Raw genomic sequence first — 23,787 nt, forward strand, 5'->3', positions numbered from 1 at the left:
CGGAGCTTTCTCTGAATCACAGATCCTCAGTCTGATGCCGCCGTCTACAACAGTTCCCAAACACATGACGAAGGGGGAAAGGATTTCCTCATCTCCTCGGACCTCCTGACTTTGGTGGGCAAAAAGTGGTTCACAACAGGATGGTCGCCACCATTTATGCTCCGTGAAGGTCAGCGTTGCCTGTTGGGTGGGTGGTCTGTGGACCAGAAGCAGCAAGTTTCTTGGCTTTTCTGCTGGAAGGATTTACGGAATGCGCAAAGTATTCCCTGCATTGTACTTGCGTGACTGCTCGTCAGACCCCAGACTCCTTTTGAGACCCTTGGTCAGTGGCTAATGGTAGCCATGCTCCCTCTGCCAGCTCCTCATACCCCAGCTGGAGAGGAATTCCTAATCCAGTTCCTTCCTTTACGACAAGTGAAGAAATGATATATGTTGAACAGGAAAGCGGACAATGTATGAACCAGACTGATAGCATGTATTAAAAAAACAAAAATGCTAGCTGTCACCAGGGATTTGTGTCAGGGAAGAGGCATGGCGTTATTAAATGGGACCTAATACAACAAAATGGTTTTAATTTTTCTTCCCAATATGAGTAGCATTTTTTTATTTAGAAACATTTTAAAACAGGAATCCAGGAAACAATAGAACATACCTATTTATCCACTGCCCAGATTTCACAAATTAGAATATTCTGTCTCTTTGCTTCAGGTCCTCCCCCTTGAAAAGTAAGCCCATATGGAGAAATTTTCTGTGACCCTCCCTGGAGGTGACCACTACCATGGTTTGGATACATTCTTCCTGTACATGTGTTATGCTTTTACAGTTCATTCATATCTACATTCCCAGTATTAACCTGTACATGGTGTGAAATTTACAATTAAGTGGGTGTCCTCTGTTTAACCTCATCAGAGTTAGTGATAAACTGAGCTTTTCCTAATGACATAGCGTATGTTTTCTGTTCATCGTGTGATTTTGAGGTTTTTCTCTTCTCTTCTGCCTTACCAGCCAGAATTGCCTCATTTACCTTTCTGATTCGGGTGTTCATAGCTGAGACTTTTTAATAACAATCATTACATCTTATTATAAGAGAGTCAGACATATTTTTGTGTCTGTTACCTTCCAAATCAATGCCAGCCCCCCAGTTGATTGAATTCTTATCCTTCACCCCCTTTCTCATCTCCTGAGGTTGTTACTGCCTAGAGACACCCCCAACTCCTCCCCACTCCCCCCTCCCCCCGCCTTGTTTGGTGGTTACAGGCTGAAGGAGATTATTGAACGTGTAAAAAAGAAAAGAACCTGAATTTCCCATTTAGGTTATATTTAATCAATGTATACTTACAAACTGAAAAAAAATCCTAGTATTGGGAAATTTTAAGTGGTTTTTTTTTTGGAATAATCCAGGTAAAGTATGATTTTTTTTTAATTCTAAATGCACATCAGGTATTTGCAATGAAAGTTTGGTGTTTGGTAGAGCTGGTTTGTTAAGTGTAAAATATAAAGGATTTAATACAAAAATGTGCAATACCACATTAATAATTTGTATACGGGCTACAAAGTAAAATAGCACAATGTTATACATCCAGTCGACTAAGGCATCACGCATGGTCCTGTTTCTTTTTGCTTTGTTAATGTAGCCCTCAGAAAATCTAAAATTACAGATGCTGTTTGTAACGTGATATAGGTTGGCACTGGTCCCAGATTTCTGGTAAGACATTTAAAAACAAAACAAATAGTGGGTATCATCTGTGCACAATAATCACATTTACCAGGATACTTCTTTTAATTTTTTTTCTTACCTGCCTGCCTTCCATGTAGATTCATTTTTCCCGTTTCTGAATTTGACCCTTCAGTAACAGAGCCATGCTGAAAGAAAGGCATTGTTGGTGGTGAACTCTGTGTTTGTAATCTGAACCAGTTCTGGAATGGCAGCAAGGTGGATTCTAGGTTGACACGGTGCCTAGACGCTGTGAACAGTACTGGCTGATATGTATAATTGCTAGTGATCAGTCTCTCTTTGCAGATAGCCTGCCTTTTAACTAAGTTCTTTTCCAGATTTTCTTGTTTCACTGTCCTTTTGTTATAGTGTGCCTTGTACTCAGCCCGTGCGACTTTGCTCTCTTCTCCATACCACTTTTTTCTACCTCTGAGCTGTCTTAGAGAGAGTTCAAGTCTATTTCTTTCTCTCCCCCCTGCTGTCCGTCTTTATTGTTCTTTTTTGCATTCTGGGATATTTGCTCCGTGGCAATCAATCATTTCTCTTGTTGACTTCACTTAGAGTTTATGTATGGTTTGATTTTTTTTTTATTTCAGAATCTGTGAGCTGCTTTTCTTTTTCAAAATTTGTAAATGAAAGAAAATAAAATTTGTTTTCCCTTCTTGCCTGTTTGGTTCAGAACTTATTATAGTTCTACAAACATAGTTTAATATAGAATATGTACATTATCAGTATCTATTATCATTTATCTATTTATCATCTATCCATCTACCCATCTACCCATCATCCATCTATCTATCCTTTATCTATCTATCTATCTATCATCTATCTATCTATCTATCTATCATCTATCTATCATCTATCTATCATCTATCTATCTATCATCTATCTATCTACCTACCTATCTGTCATCTATCATTTATCCATCCGCCTACCCCATCTATCCATCACCTATCATATATCTGTCTATCTATCTTCTATCCTTCCACTCAACAATACATCATCTATCTATCTATCATCTATCCATCCATCCATGCATCCATCTTTAAGTAAAAAGAGTAAGCCACTGTGGTTCTCATCCATCTTATGAAGCACAGCCTTTGCCAGTGAATTTGTTTTTCCCACGTTTCTCCCAAAAGTAATGTGGTTTGAGTTGGTGGTTTTCCTTTGCTCTTCTTACAGGCTAAGTACTTCCATGTAGTTTTAAACTTTGTTTCAAGTCATTTGATACCTTTTTTTGGTTCACCACTGTTGTGAGATTTATGCATAATGACATGCCTACCCGTAGTTTGTTTACACTACTGCATATTGTTTTATTGTGTACTAGTGTGTATTTTAGTGCCTTCCTGATGCAGATTGGCTCTAGTTTTTAATTAAACACAGCAATGTGTGTGATGATTTGTTTATTCCTTCATTGTTGGTGCTGAAATGCAACTCTGTTCATGGACATGGAGTTAGGTTCGTAGCTCTCAAATATATTTTTACATTCCTTATTTTCATGCTTTCTGTATTCTTAGAGTTTTTAGTGTTTATCTTTTTGGAGGGGTGGTATGCACATCTAAATACATGTTAACTACATCTAAATTGTTTATTTTATTGTTTCTAAGCCTTTAAATCTGACCGAGCAAGCAAGCACTCCTCCCTTAGCCCTACCCCATTTGTTTTCCTTCTTGAGAAATGATAGAGGTTCTTGGAAACATCCCAGGGCGAAATCATAGAGGCACTATCTTTACATAAACAATTACTAAAACACACAAGAAGCTAACACCCTTTGCAGAGACGAAGCACATGCGTAGGCGCACGCGCACACACACAAATGGATTGCCCATGTTGGCCTTACCACTGAGTGTTGAGGGAAAAAGATGTTTTATCCCTGATATGTAGCCATGTAGTATACCATTCCTGTCCTGACAAATTGTAACCCTAAGCTCTAATAGTAGCAAAAGGGTACAATAATTTATCTTGGCATAATACATCAGCTATTGAGGAAGCCGGTCTTCAGTTGAGAAGTCAACCCTCCCACTGTAAGAGGGTCTCCTGTGACATTTGTTCTTTAGATGCCTTAGAACTTCTGGGTCATGGAACAAATGTATAAATCCAAGCCTGGGATTAGCACAGCTCTAAGGCACATGGCGGTGCCTATCAGATTCCTACCCTGCTCATCCTGCAGAGGGCGATGTTGTTCAGCTCCAGTCATACAGCACAGTATCTGGCTTATCTCCCACCAACAGTACCTGCTCTTTTGAGATTGCTTTAGGTGAGCCGTGCTCCCTCAAAATAATTTTCCCGTTCCTTCTGGCTGAGTCATCCTGATCTAGTCACTGGGGATTCAGTGAGTGATTCCTCTGCCTCTGACTGGACACAAGATCAACTTGCATTGATGCCTTGACCTGTGAGACCCTCTGTTGTGCCCACCTCCCAGCCATCCTGAATATCTCCAACCTTCCTTGCTAGTTCTTGCTTGCTGGGAGTTGAAGGAGCCTTAAAGATGTGCATGAGACCTTTGTTTGACCATGGTTCTCATGCTCTTGGGTGTTCTTGGTTCTCACCGGATTCACATACGCCTGGTGTCCACCAGACAGTGAAGCAGGAACCTATTTGCCTGGCATTCCTTGCAGCCCGTGAAACGCTCCTCGCCTTGCACCTCTGCCCACTAGAAGTCACCTGAATATGCCTCTAACCCTCTGTCTCCTTTCTTTGTCCTTATTTCACACAATCCCCTGGTGCAGTCTGCTTCAGTTCCTTCACAGTTACAATGCTGAGGCGTGCAGTAAGACAACCGTAATGAAGGTCTTCCCAAAGCAGAACACCCGGTCATTGCAAGCCACAGATGATGGCCATTCGCAGAGAATCTGCATCTAAGGAAATGTGCGCATCTTTAAGGCTCCCTTGGATGGACCTTTACATTTCATAATTCAAAAGATTCTTTAAGGTCACCTCCACCTTCTATCGTACAACATCTGCATAGCAGTCGAATTCCCGAGCAGCTTTCTCTAACCTCTGGCTAAGGGATAATAAGCATGACCCTTCTTTACATTAGATGGCATTGTTAAATCATTGATGTAGAGACTGAGCCTCTGACCACGTTGCCGGACCCAGGTCTTGGAGCCAGGATACAAGGCAGAGTTTTGAGCCCACAGCTTGTAATCAGGCTGCTGAAGCATGTTGACCCCAGAGAAAACATCAGGTGCTCCTAACTGGAAATGTGTCTGAGCTTGATAATAAAAACCCCTGTGGAGAGACTGCCGAGCAGCCAGCCTTGTCTGGAGCTGTACTTTGCTGCATCTGTAATCAGTTTGCTCATCGGAAAGCATTAGCATGTTCATTCTTCATGCCTTTTTAACGCAGTGTCTTTTGTTGCATCTAATAGAAACATCATTAGTGGTATGCCCAGATCCGTGGAGTCTCCCCAAACCAAGAAGGAGGCCGAGTCCCATATGTAAAAGCAAAGAGCCTTTATTTTATGCAAGTTTGCAAACTTGGTCTCTCCGCTTGTCCAATGTATTAGAATAAATGGAGAGCCCCGAGCTCAGTGAGAGTTGAGTTTTTATAGTAGTAAAGGTGGGGGTGAGGGGTTTCTGAGGTTCAAGACCCTTGATTGGCTGACATTTGTCTAAGAGTGTCTTGATGAGTGTGTGCTGGCAGGTGATTTTATCTACAACGGTTGGAACGTTAGGCATTTCCTTCTGATGGTCTGTTCTTGGGTGGTGCTCAGGTAATCTTCAGCTTGTGTTCTTCCTGCAACCAGGTATTGCTTCAGGGTAAACTACTGAGACTCAGGCCTCCATTAAACTTATCGATAGCTGAGTCCTACTCTGGCAGGTGATAATGGTTGGAAGTTAAGAACTTCCTTTGGGTGGTCTGTTTCTATTTAGCTTATCATGGCTGGCTCCTACAATTAGATCTATGTTTAGAGATTGATGTCTTGATAATATTGCCTGATAATGCATGGCATATAACATTGAAGGCAGTGTTATGAATGTTGAGTTTATATAATGTTAATATTTTCGTGGTGTGTGTGTCTCCTTGGTTAGGGTTTCCGCTGCTTTGATAAACACCATGACCAAGAGTAAGCTGGAGAGAGCAGGGTGTGTTTCGCCTTACAACTCTCACATCATCTCATCACTGAGAGGAACTTGGGGCCAGGGTGGGAACCTGAAGGTAGAAACCACGGAAGAACGCTGCTGTCCGGCTTCCTCCACAGGGCTTGCTCAGCTTGCTTTCTTGCACATTTTCTTACCAGTGGCCTCGGGTTGGCACTGCCCGCAATGAGATGGGCCTGCCCACATCAATCATTAATCACATTAATTGAGAAAATAATCCACAGGCTTGTACATAGGATAGTGGGGGCATTTTCTCAACTGAGATTTCCCTTTTTCTGCGACAAGCTGAAAAACTAAGCAGGATATGTTTATATGTTATAGACATTTATATAGTACCAGCATACTTCTTTCTTAGCCATTTATCAGTTACAAGTAGAGGCATCCCTGATTGACAGCCACTGACTGGCCTGACCATCAGAAAACCTGGATGGATGGAAGCACTGAGTTTGTATAACCTAGGGAGTTGGGAAAACCAATGCCTTCTGTCGAAGGTGTCATACTCTCGGACTTGCTGAGATGTTGGTGTCTAGAACTCAGCTAACAGATACAACACAAGGGCTGTGGATCTGGCTTCCCTGTACAAGGGTAGACGACAGAAAAGAGACAGAAAAGAGAATGTTATGTTTCCCTTCAGGACAGGGGAGATTCTGTTTGGAGGAGAGAACAATTAGTCAAGTGTGGGAAAAGAGCTCTAACCTTGCAAGCAGGGAGCTGCTAGAAGATGATAAACCACATGTGACAAAGATCAGGGGACAGAGAGTATTCCCTGTGACCTTTGCCTTGAAATGTTTCATTCCCCAAAGACTATTTGCAATTTTTACATTTTACTCATTATTTTATTATCTAATTTTTATAAATGTATCATTAGTTTATGTAAATCTTTAGTCTCTTATTTTATGCCTATTCTGATCTCACTATGTTAATAGTTATAGTTTGGTTTTGAGATTTGTTTTATTTTTTATGTGTATGTCTTGAGTATTTATGCACATGTGTGCATGTACCTGTGGAGGCCAGAAGAGGGCACTGGATTCCCTGAAACTGGAGTTACAGGTGGTTCTGAGTCACCCCAACATGGTTGCTTGAAATTGAACTTGGGTCCTTTGAAATAGCAGCAAGTGCTCTTAGTCACCAAATCATCTCTCTATATGTAGTTTAAATAGCTCCTAACTATTTATTGAGCTTGCATATTATTTCCAGCTATGCCATATTAGGTATAATAGAAATACAACAATCTTTTTTTTTTTTTTTTTTACAAAGAATTACTGGGTTGTAGCCCGCCTTGGCGGGTCACTCAGTCTAGGGGCTGTAACCTGCCTGGCTGGTCAGTTATTCCAGGGTCCTGAAGAGGCGCTATCTTGAAGATATCGGTTTGTCAGTCTCCGTTTATTAGAGTCATGGTTACAGCTTATATAGGATGAGGAATTGGGGGGGGGGGGGACATGACTAGAGCAGGAAGGGATCTTGTAGCGTGGTCCAAGCCAGTCACGAGGTCGTCAGCCAAGAGGTTACGATCGGTCAGGTCACGATTCCTCTGTCAGGAAGTCACAAGTTGACACTCCTAGTTCTCTAGATAACTGGAGTGTGGGGCGGGTGTGTTACCACCCCTACTAAGCAGCAGTTTTATGATCTACTTAATTTTGTTATCAGATGAGGCATGAATACAGCTGTTTTATTGTGCTAACCCAAATACGGTGATGAATGTGAGTTTGCTATTTTTGTGGGTTTTTTCTTTATTTTTCTTTTATTTATTATTCGTGTGTACATGTGCACATATGTTTGCCATGGTGCTTACATGAAGATGAGAAGGTGACATTCAGGAATTGATTCTCTTTTCCTTTTCTTTTTTTTTTAAATTGATGTTTATTGAGCTCTACATTTTTCTCTACTCCCCTCCCTGACTTTCCCCTCCCCTTCAATCCTCCCCCAAGGTCCCCAAACTACCAATTTACTCAGGAGACTTGTCTTTTTCTACTTCCTATGTAGATTAGATCTATGTATGTCTCCCTTAGGGTTCTCATTGTTGTCTAGTTTCTCTGGGATTGTGATTTGTGCACTGGTTTTCTTTGTATTATGTTTAAAAACCACTTATGAGTGAGTATATGTGATAATTGTCTTTCTGTGTCTGGGTTACCTCACTCAAAATGATGTTTTTTAGCTCTGTCTATTTGCCTGCAAAATTCAAGGTGTCATTATTTTTTTCTGCTGTGTAATATTCTGTTGTGTAAATGTACCACATTTTCCTTATTCATTCTTCAGTCAAGGGGCATTTAGGTTGTTTCCAGGTTCTGACTATGACAAACAATGCTGCTATGAACATAGTTGAGCACATGTCCTTGTGACACGATTGAGCATCCTTTGGATATATACCCAAAAGTGGTATTACTGGGTCTTGAGGAAGGTTGTTTCCTAATTTTCTGAGAAATCACCACACTAACATCCAAAGGGGCTGTACTAGTTTGCGTTCCCACCAGCAATGCAGGAGTTTTCCCTTTTCCCCACAACCTCCTCAGCATAAGTTGTCATCAGTGTTTTTGATCTTGGCCATTCTTACAGGTGTAGGATGGAATCTCAGAGTTGTTTTGATTTGCATTTCTCTGATGACTAAGGATGTTGAAGACACACCGAGGGGGTGTCTTTTAGCCATTTTAGATTCCTCTGTTGAGAGTTCTCTGTTTAGGTCTGAACTTCATTTTTTAAATTGGATTATTTGTTCTTTTTGGCGACCAATTTCTTGAGTTCTTTGTATATTTTGGAGATCAGCCCTCTGTCTGATGTGGGGTTAATGAAGATCTTTTCCCATTCTGTAGGCTGCCATTTTGTCTTGTTGACCATAACCTTTGCTTTACAAAAGCTTTTCAGTTTCAGGAGGTCCTATTTATTAATTGTTTCTCTCAGTGTCTGTGCTACTGGGGTTATATTTAGGAGGTGGTCTCCTGTGCCAATGTGTTCAAGTGTATTTCCCACTTTCTCTTTTATAAGGTTCAGTGTGACTGGCTTTTTGTTGAGGTCTTTGATCCATTTGGACTTGAGTTTTGTGCATGGTGATTTTTTTCACTATAGATTCAGGCTTAAATGACAAGCGTTCCTCACATAGTCAACCATCGCACTAACCCTATTTGTGTATTTTCTAAGGGTGCACCAATCCTCTTGGCCACCATTCATGCCATAGTTCTTACCTTCTGGTTTTATGTAGTCTTAAAATATACTCAGTTACCCGCCCAGCGGGTCCAGTTATTCCAGGGTCCCAAAGAGGCGCTATCTGAAAAAGACATGGGCGGGAGACAGGAAGGAGACCAAGCAGAGCCAGACAAGATTCTGTTCTCAATTTGTCAAGGTCTCTCTTTATTAGGGAAATGGTTGTGGCTTAGATAGCCCTTGAATGAGGAATTTGGCTTGGGATGAGGGCAGGAGCATGGCAAGGGCAGGAAGGGATCTTGCCGGAGCAGCAATGGTCACAAGTCAACACACCTAGTGTTCTCTATGCAAGCGGAATCGTTCCTTTTGTGATTCCAACCACAAAAGATTGTTTAGATAGTTGGAATGTGGGGCGGGTTCCACTAACAGATAGCTCTCAAGATAGTTGGGTGTGGGGCTCCCCGCAAACATCCTTAGGACAATAGTCCCTGCTATAATTTTTAGGAAAATGGCTCCTGACATATTCATTTGTTCAATTTTCTAATGAGCCTTTTTGTAAGATTTATATTATTTTTATTTATGTCTCCCTGTGTGTATGTCTCTCTGAGATTCTGTGAAGATGAGCCTAGGTGCCCACGGAGGTCAGAAAAGGGCTTTAGATCCTCTGGGACTGGAATTAAAGGCAGTTGTGAGCCACTGATGTGGGTGCCCAGGTTCAAACTGTCACAGGCGTGTGCGGTGCTGCCTCAAGAAATGGATCAAAATCCGCGAGCACCAGGGCACCTGACTGTCATGCTCAGGGTAGGACTGTAATAAAGACACCAGAAATGATGATGGAAAAATAATAGATAAGTTTATCAAAACATTTCAAAGCATGGTCTAGATATCAAAGTGAAGCAAATGCAGGCCGAGAATATGCTTCTGTGGTGACTGGGGCATTGTTGAGCACCCTGCCTCTCTTTTATTATTATTATTTTCTTTGATAATTGCATATATAACTACTGTACTACATAATTTCTATCCCTTCCTTCACCCTCCAACTTCTGTGTCTCCCCATTCACTCTCAAATTTATGCTATATATATGGCATATATATAACATATATGTATATATAATATATGTGTATACACACACACACACACACATATATATATATATATATATATATATATATATCCTGCTAAGTTCAGTTCATGTTGCTCATATGTATATGATAACCTCCAAGGAGTTCAGCCCTGAGGAAGGCTGAATCTCTGACTCTTGGCAGTCATTAATTGCCTGTAGCGTTTCATCTAGGGGTGTGCAGGGCCTTGTATGGTCTCTTCCATCCATGTTGACTAGTGTTGTCATTGTGCTGGATTTTTATGATGGCTTCCATCTGCTGCAAAACCCACTGCTTTGATGAAGGTTGAGACCAACACTTAACTGCTTAAAAGGATAAGTATTTAGAATATAGTTATTAATGATACTGATGCATAAAAGTGGCAGTAGGTTCTCCCACACAGTCCATAACCTTGCTAACCTAGGAAGATGGCATGGTTTCCCTCCTGCTGAGTAAGGCTTAAGTCTGCTTAGGCAGCTGTTGGTTGCTGCCAAGATATGTACGTATGCCACTATTGCACCTTTGCGAATAACTTGCCATGCTGGCCATTGCCATGTTGTCATAGCTAGGTAGGACGATAATTGTTTGTCCCCCTTGGCATGTTAACACCATCAGACACTGTAAGAGCCATCCCTCAGGGAGTTTTCCAGGTCTGTTCCAGAAGGATTCCTTCCAGTCCTGTGTCTGAACTATGTTGTATCTTCAGCAATAAGATCTTACCTTCAAGTTCTGGAATGTAACCAAGGTCATTGGCAATAGCTTCTATTGTTTAGGTAGTCTCTCGGACTCTCCTAATAACTCAAAGGGAGGTTTTATATGCCTGGAACTGGGACTTTTGCTTTGTCTGTGGCTCTTGATTGAAGTATTATTGCCTCAAGTGATGTCACTTTAGTGTGTGTGTATTTGTATACATATGCTTTTATAATATCCATGTTTTTTAAGTACACATGAAATATGTTTCCCTGTAGCTTTTAAAAACATCCTTAGTGTGACTTAGTTTCCTCCCTCTCTTTATAGTGTCCTCTGTCAACTCCCCGGTTAATTTCCATCCTTCATTTCCCCTCCAACCCCTCATGGCACTTTCATCCTCTGTCCTGCTTTGTAAAGCAGCAAAGTAACTTGAACAAGGAGGTAAACAAGATGGTGGATTCCAGGTACCCCCCTCCACTCGTCAAGGACAGATGAAAATTGCTTCAGGTGCATTCACATTGCAAAGAAGGATGCATAGTAATTCTTTCCCATTCCCCATAGGGTACGGGGTAGAGAGAGATGGCTCAATGGTTACAAGCACTTCTTATTCTTCCAGAGGACCAGAGTTTGTGTTTGGGGGAGGGGTGGGGTGGCTAGGTAGGAGGATATAGTGTTTGTTGTGAAAATACAAAGACTTGAAATTGGATCACCAGCACCTCCATGAAAGCCAGGGACTGCTGCACGTATCTGATTCCCAGGTCTGAGGGCAGAGATAGGCAATTCCAGAGCTTGCTGGGTGGCCACCCTGGCCAAACTGAGTTCAGTGAGGGACCCTGTTTCAAAATATAATGTGGACGGCCAGTAGAGGAAGACATCTACTATCGACCTCTGACTTCTATATGTGCACACAGAGCTAAGTACACACACACACACACACACACACACTTAAAATACATATTTAATAAATGTCTTTTTCCCTGGTCCTAGGCATCATCATATTACCATGTATGTTTTAATCATTGTTTGCATGATTACAAATTTAAATACAGTTCACTAAAATGTTTTCTTTCTAGTCTCCAGAGAATACCGAGGGCAAAGATGGACCCAAACTAACTAAACAGGAGGTAAGCATACCTTTGCATACCGACATAGCCTTGCTATTAAAATGTTTCATGTTCTCTGCATGTGAAGGAATGCCATTGCAAACAAATCCACTGAGGTTAAAAGCCAAAGATTACATGTAGTTCCGCTTGGCTTGGGCGTATTTCATTGAGTACGTTGATGAGGTATTTTCCGATGTTGTTTGTGTTTCTACCTGTTGGTCCTGCTGTCTGTCAAAGTGGGTACTGAGAATTCCTTCTGGGCAGAGAGTAAGACAATAGGTAAATTCATCAAGGAAATCAGAGCCGGCTTTTTATAACAAGAAAATGAAAGGTTGTTGATTTCATAAATTTTCTGCTCCAACAAGTGAATTATGAATTCCTTTTTTGATTCTGAGTATTTACCTAAGAGGATTCATCTCTAAAGACAAAACTATGGAAAGATTCATAATACATCAAAATATTAAAGCTTTTGTTTTAATTAGGAAAATTCTTTAGTTATTCAGATAACAAATTAGTCCATGACTCAAAGATGCTTTGTATTAAAATACAGAAACCTGGAAAGGGGTTAAGAACTTGGAAAACATGCTTATGTCCGACCCTTGATGAGGATACTGAAAAGGATGTCTTAAGAAGTCAGAAGCAAGCAGTATCTATGATGACAGCTATTCCCTTTTGCATAGAGCTTTCCAGAGAGTGGAAAACTTCAGCTCTTACACTCGAACTTATAACCTAAGTAGGGTCACAAGAGAGCAAAAACAATATCCAGTTACAGATTCTTTGATGGGGTGATTCATATTATGGTTAATAATTCAGAGGAATTCGTTGTAATATCCAAACCCCCACATAAGCTTTGTACATGGAAATTCATTCTGCCAAGGACGAAATCTTTACCAGAAGCTGTGAAGATGTAATGTAAAAAGAAAGCCGCCTGCCTGCCCTTCTCAGCCCTGTACCGACAGTGAGCCTCTGGAGATAATCATCAAGTCAGAAAGCACAGTCAAGCCACCACGCACATGCTAGCGTTAGACAAAAACACGAGGAACATCTAGAAAATGGGTAAACGTAATTTCAAAACAGTTGGTGAAGTGTAACCTCAATGTTTTTGGGGCTAGGTACCCCATGCACACAAAGCGTTTGGGTTTCTCTCTGAGGGTTGACATTTAACTTGATCAGTCAGAAAGCCTTAAAAACCATTGCTCAGAAGAGACGCTGGACTACAGAAAGCCTTCCCAGTCAGTCCCTCTACGCCAGAAGCAAATCCTGCTGCCTGGGACACATGTAAATAATAAGCATGAGTTTTATGTATATAATTTAGGTATGTTAGTCCAAGATTTTTCATGCTTTATGCTTTTCTGGTTAGTTATTTTCCAGTATATTATATACTTTTATATCATTCCTAACAAAAGTATTTTGTAGACAATGCTTTTAAAAAAAACTATCACGTGTCTTCAAGACATCGACACAGTCGTTTGAAAGTAAAAGGTCATCGGTTAGCTTGAGTGTTGACTAGTGCTAAAAACGGCCAGAAGTGCACTGATTGATCTCCTCCACCACCCCCCAAAGTGAATTGAAATTCAGTTCAAACTGAATTCTCCAGTTATGTCACTTCGTATGTCACCCAGGATGAACAGCTGCCGGCTACAAAGGGGCTCTTCTTTTGTAGATTTCCCACAATGGCTGTGATATTTGGAAGGCATTGTACAGAGCCCTGAGCTTCAGGACACTGGACAATAAATGACCTAAACAGTGTATCGTGGCTATTACTCTCTGCCGTTTACAAAACCTTTTCATTTCCATTCTTGTATCTGAGCTCTTCGATAACCTAAGAAGCATCCCCCTACCCCCCTTTGCTCCCTCCTTGCCATGGTGGAGATGGGACCCAGCACCTTGTATATACCTGCTCAGCTTTACCACCCCTGCCTCACAGCGTTCCTTATCAAAAATGTATGATCACCTATAAATTCTCCCAGCACTGTGCCAGGCCCTGTGGGTCCCACAGTGAAATGCAAGCATGACTTTGCCTTCCTAAAGCCTCTGTCTTAGTACGGAAGAGAGAGTAAAGTAATAGGACATTTGCTATTTAAAACAAAAAATTAGAGAGAAAGTCAGGAGAAGAAATAGCGACTGGCAGGGGAGTACTGGTTCTGATAGCCGATGGGCGGGTGCAGTGATCCCTATTTTATGTCAAGGAGAAGAGTTCTTGGAGAAATGATAGAGTTTTCTCCAAATGTCTCAACTTGTAATTAGCAGAGTCAGGGAAAACACCTGGTCCCCGGTCCTTATTGCCCCCCGCCTTTTGTACAGTGCTTCAGTTGAGTGACCCAGTTCCTACGTCTTCATCTTCTCCACTGCCCAGCCGAGGCTCTCGTTCTTTCTCTGTCTCCCAGTTTTGAAAAGAAGGCTATTGCTACTGAACTTCTCGTTTGTTTGTTTTTAAGTCTCAAAAGCAACTTGACTTTCAATTTTGCTTTAAAAGAACATGCTGAGGCTCAGAAGCAGAGGGGCGTCTTATAAAAACTAGGTTTGAAGCAATAATCAGCAAAGTCCAGTAATTCTTCTTGGACCTCCGTCTCTGTCTCTCTCTGTGTCTCTCTCTCTGTCTCTCTCTCTGTCTCTCTCTCTCTGTCTGTCTCTCTCTCTCTGTCTGTCTCTCTCTCTCTCTCTCCCCTCTCCCCTTTGTGAGAGTAGATGTCTATGCTGCATGTGCAGCCAGAATGTTGACATAGACCCCATGTCGTTCAGATGGGGGCAGTCAGTCAGTAATGCTTACTGGATAACTCTGACGTCTCCAGTAGCTATAAACCATGGTAATCTGGCATCTAAACCTCTTTATTCCCTGTCTGAGAGCCAACCACTTTTCCTATGATTTCTCAATCAACAAATTAAGAAAAATTCCTTAACAGCCCCTACCCAGTTCTACCAAGTAAGGCTGAGCTTTAAATGAATATTTCAAATGCTTTAAATGTCTCACAGAGGAATAAATAGCAGTCTAGTCTGTTTTGTATCCAATAAATTTAGTCCAATCATTTATAGATGTTAAGGCTGTGGAAGCCGATGGAACTTTCCAGGAAGGCATCTATACTTGCATTCGTAAGTGGTACTGCTGACTGAATGAAAGGTTAGTCTCAGCCTTCACTGCAGTGAAAGAAAAAAAAAATCCCTTATGGTGATTGCTGGAAAGGAAGTTAGAAAAGGCTTTTCTTTTATGGCACAGACAAGCTGGTAAATTTTAGGTAGGAAGTCATAAAATAATTTTATGGTACAGCATCTACATTTTAGAGTCTGGCTGGGTAAGATAGCCTATAGAGACGGATGTAGCATCAATTTCCCAAGCCTTTCTTTTGGAACACTTATTCTGAACCTAAATTAAGACTGTGGATCAGTCAGCTGGAGGCCCGCCCTGTAGAACAAGCTCTGAAGAGACCATCCCCCTGGAAGGCCTATTCTGGGTGTGCAGATGTTGGTGTGGAGAGGCAGGGTTTCGCAACTGGGACCTCCTTCAACGTGATTTTTACCTTTCTTTAATAAGATTCTGCCAACAGCAACTGGTTGGGAAATGGACAGTTCTGTATCATGGCTTACGTGTTTGGCTCCTTTCCATAAGTAAATTATATATGGATTTCTGGCATTTGCTTCTTCCATTTGCCTCAATACTTACTCAGGGTCCCGGCTAGGCATCGACAATACTGAAATAGAAAAAGAAGGTGCTTAGGGGTAGGAGATACAGACGGGAGATGAATGAAGTCACCGGTGAAGTGAAGCCAACAGGATGCTTGTAGGTTGACAGCCAAGCAGGAAGGGATTTGGGTAAGGGTCCATTTGCTTCCCTTCAGCAAGGAAGCTGCCAGTCTTCTCCATGGAGAAGGTTGCTTTGCTGCTGGACTTGTTGGATGGTGGGAATGTGTTTTGAGGCTACACAGAAACTTCAGAGCTGAGCTCCCCAGTAACGGGGAGGGAGAGGGCAAGGGGGATGCATTTCTGTTCTTCCACATTCAGAAACCGTGGTGAAGCATACACATGTTTTGCACAGCCATGGGGGGAATGTTGTCTTTTCTTCAGCAATCCTCAATCCGGTTGACCATTCTGAGAAAGGGTGGTGGCAGGATTTGATCCTGACTCCTAGGGACTTGTGGGTGTGATTTCACAAGGCTCCCGAGAGAACCCTAGCAGGCATCTTGGTGCTTCCAGTGGGGAATGCCTCCCACATCCTTCTTTACTGACCACAGTTGTGCCTCAGGCTGGGTGCTCCTGCCAACCTGGGTAGTAACTTTGTCCCAGTCAGCAGCTTAACCGGCTTCCTATCCTATGTAGACCCTGTTAGCCGGACTTAAGGCCAACTGCGATGGTTCCTTAAGACCCCAAGGTTAAAACTATTCATGGAGGCCCTGGCCCTTCATTTCTGTCTGCGGATGAAAGGAAGATGAGTTGAGCTCCGCTTCGACTTTCAGCAAGGAGGTTTTCAGATGCGGTGATGTCAAGAACTATTTCTTCCAGTCTGACCTGACCCACTGACCTAGACTGACTTCAGCAAGGATTCAAGAATTTCTGCAGTTCTTCTCAATCATGACACAAGTTCCCACTGACCGTTTTTGCTGACCCACTTAAGAAAAACGATTTGGAAGCTTTTAAACTATCAGTGTGAGTCAGAGTCTTGTAAAGCAGTGTGAGTCAGGGAGAAGCTTGAGTTCATCTGCTCAGCCAGTGTTCTGGATGTGGCAGGCTGTGTCTGCTCTTCTCCTGGAGATGGAACCTAAGTGAAATGAACAGACCGTATGGAGTAAAGCCTGCAGAGAAAACTAAGTTTGGTTTTAGGAAACTAAATCCCTTTATCCAGGAGAAATCGGTTCTCCTGGATTAGTAAAGAGGGTCCATTTTTTTGTGTTGGATGCTTGTGTTATTTTGTGTTTTCTTTAGGGTATGATTGGCTTTTAACTGGGGTGATCCTCAAAAGATTTTCTGAAAAACTGAATTCAATCAGTATCTAGCTAATCAATTTCCTAAACTTTTGGGATTAAGAGATTAGTGAAACCTGTTTTGGGTAGATAATTGTGTTGATCTTGTTCTGGGTTTGAAAAAAAATATCTTTCTTGCCTGTGTGAGATTTACAGTCAATGTTTTTCTCAGTGTTGCAAAGATAGGCAAATCCTGTGTTGGTTTCTATGTAATTACTAAGTCTCTCTTACTAGCTTGAAGATTTTGATTCTGTTTTAACGAGACCATTTCTTAAGGTAACTCCGTGTTCTGATGTCAGTTTATCACAAAGGGAGCGATTGTGGGTTAGAGCGGAGTCAGGATTCCTCTCTTCCCCCTTCTCCCAGTGCTCTTAGCTGGGAGGAACCGGTTGATGGAAGCCAAGCCGGTATCTTGCAGCAGCACTTTCTCTGGAGCACCCAGGAGTCTTGGTGTGTTCCATTACGCTAATCTGAGAGGATGATGGGGAGCATACATTTCACCATTTCCACAAAGTAAAATATATCAAGAAAGAATTTTAAAAACCAGCCTGGATGTTTATAATTGCCAAAACAATTTTTTCCCATTCTTTTGTAGCCCACAAGACGGTCAGCCAGATTATCAGCGGTAAGTACCCCTGAGCCCCTCGATGTAGCTTCTTAGGAATGTGTACTCCCTTTGTCCCAAGCAAAAGGATGATTTGCTGGCATTTTCCTTGAGTTTATTTTCCTTTGGGGGTCTCTGTTTCTAGCAAATCAGGCCTATGTTGCCGAGCAGTTTACTTGATTATCTGTGTCAGTGAAAAGCAGTGGCCAAGTCCGCTATCAAGTCTATAAAGCCCGTGCTCATTGAAACTGCTAAATCCCTGAGCAAGAGCATTAGGCAAGTCCTGGTCCCCAAATTCTCCACCTGTTAATATTGAAATGGATCCAGAATGTAGATTCTCTGCCCACAACCCATACTTTTGAGCATTTTATTCCTGGATCAGAATGTTCCTAAATTAATTCATAGGCGTTAGCCGCATTCCAGTCCTGGGACATCTTTGAAAGAGTGGCACTTTCCTTGGTCTCTTTGAGTCTCCTTCAGCCATGTCCAGGGAGAGGATGACTAGAGCTAGGATGTACGGTGGGACTGAGCCTACCCTGACCAGATGATGTGTGAGCCTGTGCTCCAGCTCCCGGCCAGTCCAGATGTGTGAGCCTGTGCTCCAGCTTCCGGCCAGACCAGATGTGTGAGCCTGTGCTCCAGTCTGGATGTGTGAGCCTGTGCTCCAGACTGGATGTGTGAGCCTGTGCTCCAGTCTGGATGTGTGAGCCTGTGCTCCAGCTCCCGGCCAGACCAGATGTGTGAGCCTGTGCTCCAGTCTGGATGTGTGAGCCTGTGCTCCAGCTCCCGGCCAGACCAGATGTGTGAGCCTGTGCTCCAGTCTGGATGTGTGAGCCTGTGGTCCAGACTGGATGTGTGAGCCTGTGCTCCAGCTCCCGACCAGTCCAGATGTGTGAGCCTGTGCTCCAGTCTGGATGTGTGAGCCTGTGCTCCAGCTTCCGGCCAGACCAGATGTGTGAGCCTGTGGTCCAGATCAGGTGTGTGAGCCTACCCAGCCCGGATGTGTGAGCCTGTGCTCCCGCCTGGATGTGTGAGCCTCTGCTCCAGCCAGGAGGTGCTTCTCTCTGGTTCTTGTGCTCCTCCTTGGTAGTCTGCTCGTCTGTTCTTCCTCATTCCACCACCTAACAAACCCACCTGACTCTGGTAGAGGATTTTGGCCCACCCCCACTCTGAATGTCACAGGCGCTGCTGGGGTGTATGTGGAAGTGGATGTTGACTAGGAGTCCACAGAGCAGTAGCATCAGTCACCAGAAAGACTCAAGAGCGCCTGCAAAGCTCAAGCCAATTAGGAGAATAGCCCTTGGGAGTCAAAAGAAAACCGCAATTTAGAAACCTTTTCGTGAGCACTAGGAGCCCGCACTGTAAGAGCCCTTTGCATGAAGATCATGTCCTGTGGGGTCACCACAGCCTCATCTGAAGCCAGCAGTGCCCCATACTATAAACCTCTGAGGACTGGGGAGATGGCTCCCCGGGTAAGGTGTTTGCCATGCAAGCCTGGGGAACTGGGTATGGATTCCCAGCACCTGCATAAGGTGCAGTAGTGCATCCATGCACATCCCAGCACTGGAAAGCCGAGGCACGAGGGTTCCTGGAGCAAGCTTTCCAGTCAGCCATGCCCATCAGTGAATGCCAGCTCAGTGTGAGACGCTGACTCAAAATATAAGATGGGGAGTTGTCAGGAGCCATTTCCCCCCAAAAGTATTGCAGGGACCATTGTCCTGGGGATGTTTGCAGAGAGCCCCACACCCAACTATCTTGAAAGCTATCTGTTAGCGGAACCTGCCCCACATTCCAACTATCTAGGGAACTGTTTGTGGTTGGAATCACAAAAGGAACGATTCTGCTAGCATAGAGAACACTAGGTGTGTCAACTCATGACCAAGTGTCGACTCATGACCATTGCTGCCCTGGCAAGATTCCATGGCCCTGCCTTCTGCCCCCATCCCAAGCCAAATTCCTCATCCAAGGGCTATATAAGCTGCCGCCATTACGCTAATAAACGGAGGCTTTGACAAGAGAATTTTGCTTGGCTTCGTTCCTCTCTCTTGCCCATGTCTTTTTCAGATAGCTCCTCTTCGGGACCCTGGAATAACTGACCTGCCAGGCAGGTTACAACCCTAGACTAACTGACCCGCTGGGCGGTTACAGGGAGTGGTTGAGGAACACACGTGACATGGACTGTGTGCCTCATCAGGACATGACACCCCCCGCTCCCCCCGACACACACACAAGCACACATGCATACACGCACACAAAATCTTAGTTTCTTAGGACTATCAAAACACTTCTGAGCCAAGGTGAACGTCTGTCTCAAAAAATGATAAAAGTGGAAACAGTTTGCTAAAAATCAATCAAGAAGACGTCTACACTAGTTTATCAAAACTCACAATAACAAATTTTAAAGTTACGAGACTTCTGAGCCATGAAATCTGTGTTGGGAAGAAGACTGAAGGTTTAGAGGAATAAGAACACTGGTAAAAACTCTCTTGCTTTTTAAGCGCCACCCTTTTTTAAATTTGATTATTTTTTAAGGGTCATCTTTTTCTTCTCCTTTGTTGAGAAGATAGGGTTATTACATTTCTTTACTTGTGTGTTGGGGAGTCAGAGAATAACTTACAGGAATCAGTTCTGTCTTTCCATCCCGTGTGTGCCCCAGGGTTAGAACCCAGGTTTTCAGGTTTGGCAGCTCCTTTACCCTCCTTTTTGTAGCTGAGACAGCCCTCCAACTGATAGCCATCTCCTGCCTTGGTGTCCAGAGTGGGTCAGTATGTCTAGCCTCCCCCTCCCCCCCTTTTTAATTTTTTTTTTTGTTTTAACAGCTGGTCTTTTGGAACTGAAATGCCTTCAATTAAATTTTACACATAAAGACTATATTCATTATGAACTCTAGATCTTTTACAGACCCTAGAGGGAAACATCTTTCTTCACGGGGGACACCCTGGACAGTGCTTTCTATTTTTAAAACATTCTTTTAGTGCTCAGAGAAATGTACACATTTATTAGAGAAATATTTGACCTGAAATCCCTACAGGAAAAAAAATCTTAGCTTTTAATAGACAGACAGGGCACCATAGTTATATACTTAATACAAAGCTCCAGAGACAAAGGGACTCAGTGTCTTGGTGTTAAGCACCGTACTTTAAGCTGACATTGGAGAGGATGAAACAGGAAGAGGCTTGGCTATAGAACCTGAAATCTGTGTCAGGGGAGGGAGCTGGATCTGGCTTTGAAGGACTTCACAGGCCTCAGCTTTGGTGACCGATGGACAGTGAACTTTGCTTGTGATATGCTGTGATTTCTGGTCTGCTGGGAAGGCGGCTGAGAGTGAATTCATCAAGCCGTTTAGCCAAGGTCTCTCCTCTTGCAGTGGTGTTGTGTAAAAAGGAAGTACAGGGATATCAGAAAGAGAAGCCTAACCCTGCCCCAGAGAGCTCTACTGGACCGACACCTAATGAGCTGTCTTCTTCTTCTTATCTGCCCATCACTTGCTAACCCAGGATGAACATAGCGCCTGGTACTGAAAGGGCCAGTTCGAGATGCCCAGAGCTGCAGTCAGAACCAGTGTCTTTTTGGCCCGTTTGTCCTCTTTTTGATGCTAATGGTGTCAGTTTCAGTATTTGTATGATTTAAATTATTTCCGCAGAAACCTGTTCCGCCAAAACCCGAGCCTAAACCAAGAAAAACAGCTGCTAAGGTAAGTAAGAGGCATTCCCCTCTTCCCTCCCGTGGCTTTCTAAACAATGAATAATTTATTCATTATAATCCCATGCCGAAAAATCATCTGAGGAGAGAGAGATCCTGTTTAATGACTCCAGCTAAAATGTGCAGACCAGAAAGTTGTCCCCACCATACGGGCTTTCTTTAAAGATGCAAAGAGCCAGTTTTGTGCATTAGCAGGGATGTGTTTTCCATTTGGTCAGTGAGGTGCAGGAAGCACATAGCAAGTGGCCCTGGACAGCCTTGTGTGGGGAAGGGCCTGCCAGTGGGCTCAGCACATGTTCTCAGTCACACGGTGGTCTGGTGGGGTTAGACCTGGCCCTGGACCCCACTGCTGCCACCAGCACCAGAGGTCAGAGAGGGGCTCACAGCCTCATATGACTAACTATTAGTAGATGGCCATTCCCAGACTAGCAATAACAATGTGATCATTTACTCTGGCAAGTAGTGAGCTCTAGCCTGACACTGTGTGAGACCTGTTCTGGGTGCTTTCCTCAGTCACCCTCAGCTCGGTCTACGCTACTGAAATAGATATGAGTATCCTGTTTGGCAGCTGAGAAAACTTGAAGTCCACTAATACCAATGAACTTGGCCACAGTGACTCTCCTGTACCGCACCTATCAAAGCACCCACACTCTCTGAAACTGTGTGTGGTAGTGAATACAGATTTCCAAAGTGGAGCTCAGCTCTGTGACTCAGTCATAAAATTAGCAACATTTCTTCATCCGGGCCTTTATTTTCAGTGCCTTTCTGGTTGTGTAAGCTGTGTGGCTCCACATGACTTGTCGCATCGGGGCACAACAGGAAAAGCCACAGCCCCTGGTGGGTGGGTTTTCCCCCCAGGCTTTCCCCTTTCACCAGGTCCTGTGGCTGCCCTCTCCACAGCAAAACTACTCACGGTAGAAATGGCCCAGGAGTCACCATTGTCCCACAGACTAGAAGAGCTGGTGGGCTCAGCAAGCAAGCAACCTATTACAGTTTTATGGAGGTACAGTGTAGTTCAGGTGACACAGCAAATTCGGGCCCCCACGGGAAGCTGTCATTGCATCTGGCTGGGTTCCAGCAAGGGCTTCTTAACATCACTCAGCACCTAACGCGTTCTGTCTCCTGTGATTCAATCATTAGAAAGAACCTGGAACCAAGATTAGCAGAGGTGCTAAAGGGAAGAAGGAAGAAAAGCAGGAAGCTGGAAAGGAAGGTACTGCACCATCTTCAAATGGTGACACTAAGGCTGAAGAGGTACTTTCCACGACCACCTCCCGCTCACCGACTAGGTGTCGTAAAAGAAATTGCTCGATCCTTTAGCTCTGGATAGCACATTCATGACGTCTCTCTTTATTGCCTGTAATGTTATTGCAGATCCACATCTCTCGCTCAACTGTTAATGTCTCAGCCTGCAGAAGTCCCCCACCCAGCACACTGTCAGTAAAGGGGCAGATTGAAACAGTCAGAGTTAAGGGTACAGTAGACACTCTGCATGTTTGCAGTGACTAGAATCAGGTAGTAGCTTGCTGTTTCTTATTGTGCCCACTGGAGCCCACAGGTAAGGCTGCTGTGGTTGTTTAAATGGCAGAAAGAATCAACGCTGCGAGTCTTGCCGTGATCCCTTCGGGCCTTGTGTGTTTTCCACCCAGAGTCAAAGTGTGTTTCAAAGTAGACCTGGAAGGAAAACGAGGCCACATGCTCAAAAGTGTGTTTCTTGGTGGGTGGATTTACCTTCAGTTGTACTTATTTTAGTGGTAACTATATATTGTTTTCTTTCTTTTTTATTCGCAGGCACGGAGAACTGAATCTCTAGATAATGAGGGAGAATGAATTGTGGAAAACTGGGGTTGACTTCATGTACCTCTTGGGACAACTTTTAAAAGCTATTTTTACCGAGTATTTTGTAAATGCTAATTTTTTAGGACTCTATTAGTTGGCATAAAATATATAAAGATGGACATTTTATCCTCTTACGGTGGTGTTTTTTGGAAATTTCCATCATCCTCAAGTAAAACAAATACAATTTAATATCGAAGCTGCGTGTAAAATGGATTCAGCATTCCATACCCTTGCTTTAAACATTTAGTCCTGTGCATACTGCGGTGTTTTTACTGTGCATATTTGAATTTTTCATGCAATTTTTCTAGAGCAATAATCAGTGGTGCTTTTGTGCCTAGGTTTTATGTGATTTTAATGAAATATGGATAGTTGTGGCCACCTGCTGACTATTTGTCGTTTCAAATAAAAAGGTTTTCTTGTCTGCAAAATGCCTACCTGTTTGTGCCTTTACTAAACTTAAGACGTGATTCGTTTGATTAGTGAAGATGACATAAAGAATGTCTACAGTTGGTACCACGGTGTTATCACAAGGAAGTCAGACGGCACTGTTTCATAATTTTGGGGGCCTTTAGCATTATTATTTTAATTAAACATGTATGACTGCCAGGGTAGAAGAATCACATATACCTCACTTTGTAACAGGCATGGCCAATAATGATTGTCGTGTATATAAAGCTTAATATAATATTGACGTTCATAAAGTCCTTAAAAACAAGTAGAGTTCCACTAAACTGTAACTAGAAAAAAATAAATAAAAACAAGCTGAATAGGGTGGGCATGTGGGAGGGAGAAACAGGAGAAGGAGAGAGAGAGAGAGAGAGGGAGAGAGAGAGAGAGAGAGAGA

General features: G+C 43.1%; 1 protein-coding gene across 3 annotated transcripts in view; it reads left to right on the forward strand.

Moving 5' to 3' along the window:
* Nucleotides 1–23,365, forward strand: part of Hmgn3 (high mobility group nucleosomal binding domain 3) — a 44,157-nt gene extending 20,792 nt beyond the window's left edge. Inside the window, exons 2-7 of one of the 3 annotated variants that reach the window (XM_041679913.1) lie at nucleotides 11,817–11,867; nucleotides 17,394–17,423; nucleotides 21,046–21,096; nucleotides 22,245–22,358; nucleotides 22,479–22,578; nucleotides 22,896–23,365. In XM_041679913.1, the coding sequence (XP_041535847.1) occupies nucleotides 11,817–11,867; nucleotides 17,394–17,423; nucleotides 21,046–21,096; nucleotides 22,245–22,358; nucleotides 22,479–22,578; nucleotides 22,896–22,909 (360 nt within the window). In that variant the 3' untranslated portion in view covers nucleotides 22,910–23,365. The remainder of the gene's footprint in view (nucleotides 1–11,816; nucleotides 11,868–17,393; nucleotides 17,424–21,045; nucleotides 21,097–22,244; nucleotides 22,359–22,478; nucleotides 22,579–22,895) is intronic. The other 2 variants (XM_041679914.1, XM_041679915.1) reach the window with 2 other exon arrangements.
* Nucleotides 23,366–23,787: the final 422 nt, after the last annotated feature.

Source organism: Microtus oregoni, unplaced genomic scaffold (genome assembly GCF_018167655.1).
Source record: "Microtus oregoni isolate MIOR12 unplaced genomic scaffold, Mior012 000032F_ref0000030, whole genome shotgun sequence".
NCBI classification, from domain to species: Eukaryota; Metazoa; Chordata; class Mammalia; order Rodentia; family Cricetidae; genus Microtus; species Microtus oregoni.